The 12125-nt window shown below is 37.2% G+C and overlaps 1 protein-coding gene across 8 annotated transcripts in view; it reads right to left on the bottom strand.

Annotated features, from left to right (window-relative positions):
• The window catches only part of R3HCC1L (R3H domain and coiled-coil containing 1 like), a 65610-nt gene that overhangs the window by 7617 nt on the left and 45868 nt on the right, over positions 1-12125 (bottom strand). For all 8 annotated transcript variants that reach the window (XM_020884346.2, XM_020884347.2, XM_020884342.2 and 5 more), the window contains 4 exons: positions 7439-7614; positions 2778-2848; positions 1821-1916; positions 1175-1315 (listed from right to left, as the gene is read on the bottom strand). In XM_020884346.2, coding sequence (XP_020740005.2) covers positions 1175-1315; positions 1821-1916; positions 2778-2848; positions 7439-7614 — 484 coding nt within the window. The remainder of the gene's footprint in view (positions 1-1174; positions 1316-1820; positions 1917-2777; positions 2849-7438; positions 7615-12125) is intronic.

Here is a 12125-nt window from a genome sequence, read left to right as displayed (position 1 = left end):
TTTCCTCTAAGATAACCAATTAATAAAGGGTTAAGGACGATGCACATTCCACTTTAATCTAGTTCTGACAGTGCCACATATAAAAACCAGAGGGATCCTCCCCTGTTTCTATAATTTCAAGAAGTCTTTGAGTCAAGAATGCATGGGAAAAATCAAAACTGCCTCATTATAATCATTAAGGTTTCAAAAAATTAGTTGGGTTCAACTCTGAAACTCTAGCACCTGCCATGACATACTCTGTCACTGGTTATCTGGCCAGTGCAGCTGAGAGTCTGCAAGCTGCCTGCTATCACCAAAGCAGAGTGGACATGAAGTATTAATGGCCTTGTTAGACTGGCAATAAACAAGGAGTTTGAAACTTCAATTCGTTTAATGGAAAAATGAAGCTACTTTTCAGTAAGTGGAATTTTCAGAATAAACTGCCTTCAGATTCCACAGATCGTGGACTAAGGCAATTAGACTGTTTATAGTCTGAAGTTTGATAAAAAGTACTTAAGTGCAATGGGAGTCCCAAGCCTTTACATACAAACCAATAGCCTATAAAAAGGAGAAAGACATTTAACCTCAACTACAAACTATATGGAAAGAAAAACGCTGCTTGTGGATCAATTGAAATATTTTCTGAGAACTCCTAAGTACTGGAAAATAGTAAGATTAGCCTAACCTAGATGTGCTGTAATGGAGCCACTCAGGACTGTCTTTAAAGAAAAAAATTACATCTTAGAGTTATTATCACCAATGTCAGTTGCTGGCTTTTCCTTAATTTATCTTCTAAGATCTAAACCATTTGATAAAATCATGGCAATCATGGCCTAGTAAAACCACAGCAAATACTGTTTTCTGCCTGGGAGATTACTATGATTTCATAGGAAAATTTTTCTGAGAGTTGGGAGTAAGAACTACAGAAACAGCCATGGATGAGCTAAAAAGACTGAACCTATCTTTGGAAAACAACAAAGGAGCATGGAGTAGGATACCCTGCTGTGTGGGACAGGCAGACATATTCCAACATGTCTTCCTCCTAAATATAAGTCAGGAAAACAACTTCAATATACGTGGGAGGCTTTGAGGAAATGGAAATGACAATATGGAATGAACTTCATTTTTTTTTAAACACATGCTTTATAGTGAGCTCTAACAGAACTAAAGAAGAATGCCATCAGCTTCAACTCACCTCGGGCTTCTCGCAGTTTCTTAAGCTCTGCTTCCCGTTCAGTTTTGCTCTGCTTACTTCGAACCCCAAGGGCACTGATGACTAGTCTTCTGGCTAGGGCTGCTGAAGTCTCAGGACGCTCCTTTGCTGGCTGGAGAAACTCTGAATGGGAGAAAAGGAGGGAGCAGGAGGGAGTAAGGAAGAGAAAGCATTCTAGCTCCAAGTGATTTAACTCAGTAATTAACATACAAAATAGACTAACAAGGGCTGCATCAGCAATAATTAATACAAGCCTGATAGATGAAGATCAGAAGAAATTAACACGGCAAAGCACAAACAACCCTGCCTTCATTATCTGTATTAACACAATTTCCTATAGTGACTCTATCAAACTGCTAACCACAGAGGTACACTGGATAAGGCTGTCATCAGAAAATGGTGACTGCAGTGGCTGCAGTTCACATTCCCCACTCCCTGCAAGTGGCTTCTCCAATGCTATATTTCCAACAGAGCCTTTTCTCTTTTTCCTTTTCCTTAAAAATATTTCTTTTAACACTAAAAATAAAAGTGTTATGTCTTTAGAACTCTGGATGCTATACAAGTGCTGGGGAAAAAAAACAAGAACATGACTATCAATAAGAAAAAGCTCCTGAGATTATAGGCTTACCAGCATAAGCTCTAGCTTTGGCCTTGGCTGCTCTTGTGGCCTGTGACAAGGGCCGGATCTTCACCATGGTATGTTTACTACCAAGAGCATCACGGGCTGCAAAAAGAATAAATATATATAAAGAAGTAGAAAACATGAAGATGAGTGATGCAAAATATATATATAGTTAAGGCTAGTTCTTAGAAAGTATTTCCTAGATGTTGTCCTTTATTTTTTCATCATGGGCAAAAGAAATGGTAAGCTCTAGAAAATCCATAAGGAACAATTCAGCAGTGATATTTTAAAATGGGGATTGGTAAACTATGACTTTGTGACCCAATCCAGCCAACCACCCCGTTTTTGTAAAGTTTTACTGCAACAGAGCCTCGCTCATTCGTTTGCACAGTGTCGAGGGATGCTGTCTTTCCTCAGCAGCAGAAACCTTATATCCTAAAATATCCACCATCTGGCTCTTTATAAAATAAGTTTGCAGACCCTTATTTTAGATGAATCGAACACGAATCAACATCTCTGATTTGTCTGAAAGTCTCTGCATCAGATCTATCCTGATACCGATGAAGAGGCCAAATTATACACTCAGAAAGTATGTATTACAAATGATCACTGACCAGGTTAAAGGGCTACTGCAAATTCATCTGTCAGTGGGGTTGGAGGCAGAACCACAAACATGTTAACATTTACTCATACTGGCTTCTTAAATCTTTACCTGTTTATGCACTATCATAACTGACAGTTATGCAGCAAATAACGAAAAGCTGACCATCTCTCCAAATACCACTGGATTAGGGTAAAAAGGGAGAGGGGGGAGCACCAAAGTAACCTGCCTCAAAAACCCTCTACCTGTCATTTATCTATAGTGACTGAATAAAATGCCAGGTGGCTGGAACAGAAAGCAAATAAGGAAAAGAAGCAGAAGAAAATGGACAATAAACACAGTGAAATCCACTGGGTGAGTACCTGTAATCGGACTGGAGAATACTCCTAGGGCATGTGTATCGTCCACCCATTTAATATCAAATCCTTTCTTTCTGCAACAAAATAAAAGAACTTTATTCCTTAAAATAAAACTTACTTTTAAAAAACATCTTTCAAATAGTATCTCATAAAATATTCCATGATGAGAGAAACACTCAACAAGCGCATGGGTGGAGTGGGGATAATGACACACAACGCAGCCTGGAGAACAGAAGCCACTGAATTTTAAAAGCAATAACACCACCATAAAGAACTGCCTGGGAGGATTTTACCTTGTCAGCCATTTTACAGACATCAACTAATTAATCCACACATGCTCCCTGGGGAGGTAAAGTGTTTATCACACTATTTACAAGAGGTGTTTTTAGGGGACTGGAGAAAGCAAGCCTAAGAGGAAAAGAAGAACCAGGGGAGGAGGAGGTGGGCAGAGAAGGTCACTTGGATTTAATGTAAATGTAGGCTCAAGGGCAGAGACTAGAGACAGAGAAGAAGAGGGAGACGGGTCATTCAAAACAAAATCAATCAAATAAGAGAAAAAAGAGATAACTATTGTCAGGGAGGCTGACCTAATCTTTTTTTCCAGTTGTAGAAGGGAAGTAAGAAAGTAAAATTCAGGTTCTGCCACCTTGAGGCCATGGGCTGGTTTAATCTCTCTGTAAGCCAGGTTTGCTCATCTGTAAAAAATGGGTTGAATTCCTTCCTAACAGAGTTGCTGTGAAAATGGAAATGAGATAATCCATGACAAGGCAAAGGGCACGATGTTGAGCACTTAGTGGACATTTAATAAATCAATGGTGCCCATTATTTTTTATTAATAATAATATTCATCAGGAAGATGATTAATATTAATGAAGATGTGATTAAAATACGAAGTTGACTCTGGTGTTTGACTCACAGCCTTTTGCACCATGACCTTTTCTTTTTTTTTTTTTTAAATAAAGCACTATAAAGAACAAAAAAAAAAGACAACTGCTAAAGTATCTTTTCCCTTTAACTAGTCAAGAAAAAATTTCCTTTGAAAGAAAAAGGAATCAAGAGGCTTTGAAGGAATCAAGAGGCTTTGAAGGCTAGTTAGACAATTTCTTGATGTAAAAGTAAGTTCAACCATGGCATAAAATGACCACAGGAGTTGAAAACTATGAGAAAGTTCCACAGTAGAAGTCTATATTATACAATAGCTGACAAAAGATGGTAAAAAACTTAGATGGGCTCTAGAGGGCCTTTTAGACTTCAGAAGTTTATAACCCTTTAAAATGCTTCTCCCCTTTTGAAAATATTTTTGGGTTTGATAGAAAAAATGGTCTTGCAGATAAAATTAGGAAGAAATAGAGCAAAAGGAAGTTAATAATTCTTAAGAGTTAACTAATGTTCAGAAAATTCCAGACATCAACAAAATTAAATCCTTGGTTTTAAAAATCATCATTATTAGTGACAACTTCAGGTAGTTCTAATTTTGGATTTAATCTCACCAACTGCTTTTTAAAATCTACTATGCACTTCACCTGGTACAGACCCGATACTGGGTCTTACCATAACCGTAATGAATTTGACTGACCCATACTACATGTTTAGAGTAAGGTCTATGGCAGAGACTGTTAACTGTCCTCCAGGATCCAGTCACTGCTCCTTTCTTTTAGTTACATAACTGACAAGTGAGGTACCCAGCTGCTAGTTTTGCCTGTTCTAGAACTTTACAGAAAAACAGGGTTCTTGTTTTTGTACACAGAGTTTCAAGGAATACAGTCATGCTCATTTATTTACCTATTGTTTATGGCTATTTGTGTACAATGATGGCAGGAAAATACTATCTGACCTTAAAGGAAAAGTTGGGAGCTATACCCTAATTCTAGATGTACATGAACTGAATTTTAAGTTTAAATCTGTATATCAGACAATAGACCTGGCTTATCGTTAATGGCAGGATTATAGCATTAAAGAATAATCCCTTCTTGGTAATGACTTTCTTGAACATCCTGAAAAATCTTTTTCTTAATAACTTACTTTTGGGATTATTTCTTTTATTCCCAAAGCTTATGTTTTCTTATAAGATAAAGATAGAGATACACTTCTGACTCTACATATGTATGAAGTATATACATATATAAAAGGTAGTGCAACTATTCTCAAACCCATTTACATCAGTTTTATGTTTACTACATAATTTATTAAATAAAATTAAAACAATGAACTATGAGTATGAACATAAGAGTTGTATCTATAAAAACTTAATGCTTTGAAAGACTTGAGAAAGATGAAGTCACTAAAAACCCCCCAAAAAACTGTCATCAATTATGTTTGGGCAAAACAGTCTTTAAAAAAAAGGACAAGGGGATGGGGGAATTCCCTGGTGGTCCAGTGGTAAGGACACAGCACTTTCACTGCTGTGACCTGGCTTCAATCCCTGGTCAAGGAACTAAGGCCTTGCACTCAGACCCTGCAAGCCATGTGGTGCAGCCAAAAAAAAAAAAAAAAATTATTTTAAAGGAGAGAAAATATTTTAATCTATAAGGAGTTTGCACTCAAGTGACTTTGAATGGATATCAGTTCTTGCTGGAAGTTGTAGGTGATATCAGGGTGACATTAAGAACTCTTCTCTCAACAGACTAGTAATTTAAAAACAAAAAAAAAAGGCCTTGGCACCACATCAAACTCAATGGACATGAGTTTGAGCAAACTCCAGGAGACAGTGAAGGACAGGGAAGTCTGGTGTGCCATAGTCCATGGGGTTGCAAAGAGTCAGCCACAACTGAGTAACTGAACAACAACAACCACATCAAAGACTGGCAAGTAAGTGGACATTTATATGTACTGTTAAAATGAGCTGGCTGAGATATAACAATCACATTTTATCATTCTCTACTTGATTATTTCTATCTCAGTGGTCAGAATAACCTCAACTCAATAATTTAATTTACAGCCTTTTGGACTGTTAGGACCCTTGGTGCCTGGCAGAAGAAAACACATATTTTCTCAGGAGATAGTCTCTTCTTTTATTGCAGACCTCAATTCTCATAAATAAAATTCCAAAGGAAATGGCCAGCTTTATAGTTTAAAAAAAAAAAAAAACGAAACCTCCAAAAAAAGCAAGGCATTATGAGTGAGAATTTGTAAAAATAGAATTAAAAGGACTTTAGGTAAAGGAATAACTAGACATAGACTATAGATGGTCTATGTTCACTATACTTAAAAAGAAATTTTTTAAATCTTGAAAATAGAGAAAAAAATGCAGATTTGAAAATTAGAGAACTTTGAAAAATAAGAAACATAAAATGAAATTTAAAAATTCAATGGACAAATTTAAAAGCAAATTAACCACAGTTGAAGAAATTAGAACTAAAGAAATTACTCAGCATATAAAAAAGACAAAGAAATGGAAAATATGATAGAGATAACATAAGGATTAAGTTAGGAGGTCTAAGCCACTTTCAACCAGCAGCATCATAGAGAATATAAAAGAGACTAGTACAGAGGCAACATTTGAAGAAATAATGTCTAGTGTTCTCCAAAACCAATGAAAAATATTTAGGAAGCCCAAATAATCTCAATAATGATAACAAAAGAAACACAAAGTCACATCATACTGAAAATGTACAATACCAAAGACAGAAAACATGAAGAGCACCCAAAGAGAAAAGACAGATTACACTCAGAAGCAATAGTCAGACTTTCAGTGGGCTTCTCATCCTACCCTAAGAAAGCCAGGAGAAAGCAGAATAAAATCTTCAAGTTCCTGAGAAAAATAATTGTTAACCTAGGATTCTATACCCAGCAAAAATGTCTTTCAAGAATGAAGTTGAAATAAAGCCATTAAGAAACAACAGTGATGATGACAACAAAATCCAACTGAACATGATACCAGCAGACTGTTAAAATTCTAAAGAACCTGTTCCATGCAGGAGGAAAAAGATTTCAGATGAATATGAGACACAAAAAAAACACAGAAAGCAGATGAATCTGAATGCTGACTATATATAAAAAAAATGTAACATCAAATGGAGTTTAAAAAGAAAAAAACTAAATCAAAAAGACTCAAACTACTAAATCTCAATAGTATACGAGTTGGAGTTTGGGAAGACACTGGAATGGAATTGGGGAATGGAGTTTAAAACCCTTCAAGTGTTTGAAAAGTGTGTAAAAGTATTAACCTTAGTCATTGGTAAATTAAACATGCATTTTATAATTTCTAAAGTAACCACCAAATAATAGAAATGGTATTATTCCCCAAAAATATGGAGTGAGAAAAAAATACCTCATCAATCCAAAAGAAGGCAAGATAGAAGAGAAAAAGATGGGACAAGTAAACACACAAAAAAAGATGGCAGGCAATACATCCAAATATATCAATAAATACAATAAATATAAATGGACTAAATGCACCATGGAGACAGATTACAAAGTCATTATTGATGATATTCTTCTTAAATGCTAAACTGGGATCTAGAAAGACTTCAGCATTTTTTTAAAGGAACTTAGAAGAGTGGTTTGATACAGATTTCCAATGGGCTTGGAATACACAATAACAAACTTGATGCTAAAGTAAATGACAGGGAATAGGAAAGCAAAAGAGATGATTTTTCAGAAGACATTTTAAGAAAATTTCATCCCACCTTCCCTAACATCCCCAATCAATTGCAAATACTTACTGATAAGCGCAAAAAATCCGTAGAAGATCTTCGGTACGAAATTCTTGGGGGAAGTCATAAATTTCAATGACATGTGGGAATTCACAATCACTGAGGTCAATATCAGGAACTTCATGGTTGTAATAATCAAATCTAGGTTCTTGGATACTTTCTCTGTTCTTCATATTCCCTGATAACTAGAGAGGAGGAAGCATACATGTGACTGTTATACCAAGCCAAAGCATTATAAAACATCCTCCCATATATAAACAATTCTCCCTTTTATCTCCATGTTTCTATTCCTTAGCCTTTACCATTTGTCTCTGTTCCAAACACAGTAATATCACCCAGTTTATATTATACATGTGGAATACTTGAAATCAAGTGCTGAAACTCCAGAAAAGACAAGCAATAAATGAAACTTAGCTTGCATCTATCAACAAGGTGTGAGAAAATGCAGGATGATTAATGCAGTGAGTTACAAACAACACATCTTAGAAACTGAATTGCAGAAAATAGTTCAAGAGATGAATTAATAACATTTGTTTTATTTGAGCTTATTGATCAGACCCATAGTTCCCTTTCTGAAAGTGAGCAAAAGCAAAACAAAATGTTTTAAGAATGAAAACACTTTGCTAGTCTACCTATTGTTGATGGTAGCTTACAAAGAAATTTGTTACGACAAATGTTAAGTGGCACAGGTAATTAAAGTTCCCCAGTGTTAGAGCTACCTAAAGGAATTCCCACACAGGTTAATAAAGAAAGTAACAGTAATGAAGAGCATTTAAAATTTTACTCTATGATTAAAAACTGAATGCTGTTAACTATTTCACACTGGAAGCAGGAGAATGGAAAGGGAAAAGTGAAAAGTGACAGCAAAGTAGCCATGACAGTCATTTTGTCATTCACCTAGACACTAGTACTGAACACCCAGAACCTTCAGGCTCAAAAGTGTATTCTGGTAATCAAAAGTCCAACTAGAGACCTTCAAGCATTCTTTCTTTTATACTGTACCTCCTTTCCCATCAAATGAGAAAATAAGAATCTACAATGCCAAGGATGCATCTCCTTTCCTCAGAGAAGTGAAAAATGGATTTAAAAATTTTATTCGGGAGGCAGGAAAGGAAAAAGGTGATTTAGGTAAAATCGATGAAAATGTTTATCTATTGCTGTGTCTCTAGTTCCTTTCCTCCACTAAGCTTCAGTTTTACGTCTTAAAAAAAGGACATAATAATAGCACCAACATCTTATAAGTAGGGGAGAAGACTAAATGAGATGATGCAGTAAGTACTTAGCATACTACTTAGCATCTAAGTATGAATTCAACCCAATTTAAACAAATTTTAACGAGGTGTTGAATCTATTGGGCTTCCCTGATAGCTCAGACAGTGAAGAATCCACCTACAATGCAGGAGACCTGGGTTTGATCCCTGGGTTGGGACGATCTCCTAGAGGAGGGCATGGCAACCCATTCCAGTATTCTTGCCTCAATCTATTATAGGCCAAGTACCATGTTATTTCCACCCTGCTTAGGATACAGAAAGCAGAAGAGAATATCCCTCATACCATAACAATAAGGAAAGACCAAACGATCTATACATATCATAGCTTTTCTTGAGTTTAGCACAGAGTTGACTGAGTATGCAAGGAAACTGAAATCCACAGGATGACATGTCCCCCCAAAGAGAGAGAATACCTAAACTTTTTTCCCTCTGGCAGATCATGAGAAGTGGCCACCAAACAAGTGGGCAAGAAGATATCAGCTAAATGTTTAACAAGTTTTTAAGAGCCTAGAGTTGACAGTTTAGAATAACTCAGAGCCCCAAAAAGGGGGCTCCAGAAAGGAAGGGGGCCTGAAATTACTTGCAAGATCATCCTTATGCTAATGCCACACTGTCTTGATTACCATTGTTTCATAAGTTCTGAAATTAGGAGGCTTGAGTCTTCCTACTTTGATCATTTTCAGAACCATTTTGGCTATTCTGAGTCCCTCGCATTTCCATATGAATTTGAGGGTCAGTTTGCAGACAGAAGTGGGCCACAAGCGAAGGAAAGGAGGGCAGCAGTCTAAGAGAAGCTGAAAAAGGCAAGAAAACGGATTCTACGCTAGTCTCAAGAAAGGAACACAATCCTACCAATAACCTAATTTTAGTCCAGTGAGACCCATTTTGGACTTCTGACCTCAAGAACTGTAAGGCAATAAATCTGTGTTAAGACACTAGTTTGTGGTAATTGAAAACATCGGTGATACTGTATATATATATATATAAAACATTTCTAGCTTTATGTCATGTCATCCCTTAAAATACGCTACATTCCAACCAAAAAGTAATACTATGCCTAAACAGGCATAAATACTATGCCTATGAGTGCACAACTGCACTCATTTCACACGCTAGCAAAGTAATGCTCAAAATTCTCCAAGCTAGGCTTCAACAGTATGTGAACCAAGAACTTCCAGATGTTCAAGCTGGATTGAGAAAAGGCAGAGGAACCAGAGATAAAATTGCCAACATCCTCTGGATCATAGAAAAGGCAAGAGAATTCCAGAAAAAGATCTATTTCTGCTTCACTGACTACGCTAAAAGCTTTTGACTGACTGTGTGGATCACAATAAACTGTGGAAAATTCTTAAAGAAGATGGGAATACCAGACCACCTTACTTGCCTCCTGAGAAACAGGGATGCAGGTCAAGGAGCAAGTTAGAACCAGCCATGGAACAACAAACTGGTTCAAAATTGGGAAAGAAGTATGTCAAGGCTGTATATTGTCACCCTGCTTATTTAACTTATATGCAGAGTACATACATCATGCAAAATGCCACACTGAATGAAGCACAAGCCAGAATCAAGACTGCCGGGAGAAATATCAATAACCTGAGATGTGCAGATGACACCACCCTTACGGCAGAAAGCAAAGAGGAACTAAAGAGCCTCTTGAAAAAGTGAAAGAGGAGAGTGAAAAGCCTGCTTCAAACTCAACATTCAAAAAATGAATATCATGGCATTCAGTCCCATCACTTCGTGGCAAAGAGATGGGGAAACAATGGAAATACTGACAGACTTTATTTTCTTGGGCTCCAAAATCACTGCAGATGGTGACTGCAGCCATGAAATTAAAAAATGCTTGCTCCTTGGAAGAAAGCCATGACAAACCTAGACGGTGTACTAAAGAGGAGAGATATTACTTTGCCAACAAAGGTCCTATAGTCAAAGCTTTTGTTTTTCCAGTGGTCATGTATGGATGTGAGAGTTGGACCATAAAGAAGGCTAAGTGCCAAAGAATTGATGCTTTTGAACTGTGGTGTTGGAGAAGACTCTTAATAGTCCCTTGGACTGCAAGATCAAACAGTCAACCCTAAAGGAAGTCAACCCTGAATGTTCACTGGAAGGACTGATGCTGAAGCTAAAGCTCCAGTACTTTGGCCACCTGATGCGAAGAACTGACTCACAGGAAAAGATCCTGATGCTGGGAAAGATTGAAGGCAGAAGGGGACGACAGAGGGTGAGATGGCTGGGTGGCATCAACGGACATGAGTTTGAGCAAGCTCTAGGAGATGGTAAAGGACAGGGAAGCCTGGCATGCTGCAGTCCATGGGGTTGAAAAGAATTGGACATGACTGAGCGACTGAACAACAATATGCCTAAACACATCTTGCTTCTTTCTGCCTGTTGATTTGATCACATTATTTTTGATCACATGTATAATCTGACTCTTCCTCTATACTTCTATAGCATTTACCTCATCTGCATTACTTTTTTTTTTTTTTTGCTGTGCCATGCGGCATGCGGGATCTTAGCTTCCTGACCAGGGATTGAACCTGTGCTCCCTTAATCACTAGACCACAAGGGAAGCCCCATCATCTGCACTACTTTCATAGTACTCACTGCATAACAACTAATACTAATTAGACCTATCTCTTCCTCTAGCTTTAACCTCACTACCTAACCACCTATCCAACGAACATTTAATGTATGTTTAACATCACACTAGAGAAAGAACCTGAACAAAGAATTTTAATATGTAATAAAGTTATAAGAATGAAGAAGGTATTACCAGTGGGTAGAGGAGAATGAACATTGCTTACTCTTCTTCATTACCCAAGTAAAGAAATTATGCAGAGAAAAGTATCGTAGACAGAAGTGTGCAAAAGCATGCAAGGAGTGTAGCATTCATTAAACAGTTCAGTGTGGCCACACTGAATAATGGGAGGACTTCAGAGAGTGCTATGGGCTTCACTGTGTCCTCCCAAAATTATGAGTCAAAGTGATAAACCCTAATACCTTAGAATATAACTGTATTTAGAGATCATGTCTTTAAAGTGGTATTAAGTTAAAATAAAGTAGATCCTAATCTGAGTGGTGTCCTTATAAGAGGAAATTTGGACACAGACATAGGGAAGATCATCTAAACCCAGCCATTTACAAACCAAGGAGAGGCCTCAGAAGAATCCAACCCTTGCTGACACCTTGATCTTGAACTTCTAGCCTCTAGAATTGTGAGAGAACAAATTTCTGTGGTACTTTGTCATGGCCAGTCAAGGGTTCTGTGCTCTGGCAGCCTTAACAAATTAATACAGGGAGTAAGGCTGGAGTTTCAGTTTCCTCATCAATATTCTGATTCTATAATACACCTACAAGGGACATGTCATATTCACCCCTACATACTCCCAACTGCACACATTAACCTGCACAAACTAGGCATTCAA

Source organism: Odocoileus virginianus, chromosome 7 (genome assembly GCF_023699985.2).
Source record: "Odocoileus virginianus isolate 20LAN1187 ecotype Illinois chromosome 7, Ovbor_1.2, whole genome shotgun sequence".
In the NCBI taxonomy this organism is placed as follows: domain Eukaryota; kingdom Metazoa; phylum Chordata; class Mammalia; order Artiodactyla; family Cervidae; genus Odocoileus; species Odocoileus virginianus.
The sequence above is the reverse complement of the archived record's forward strand: the minus strand, read 5'-3'. Positions and strand labels throughout refer to the sequence as shown.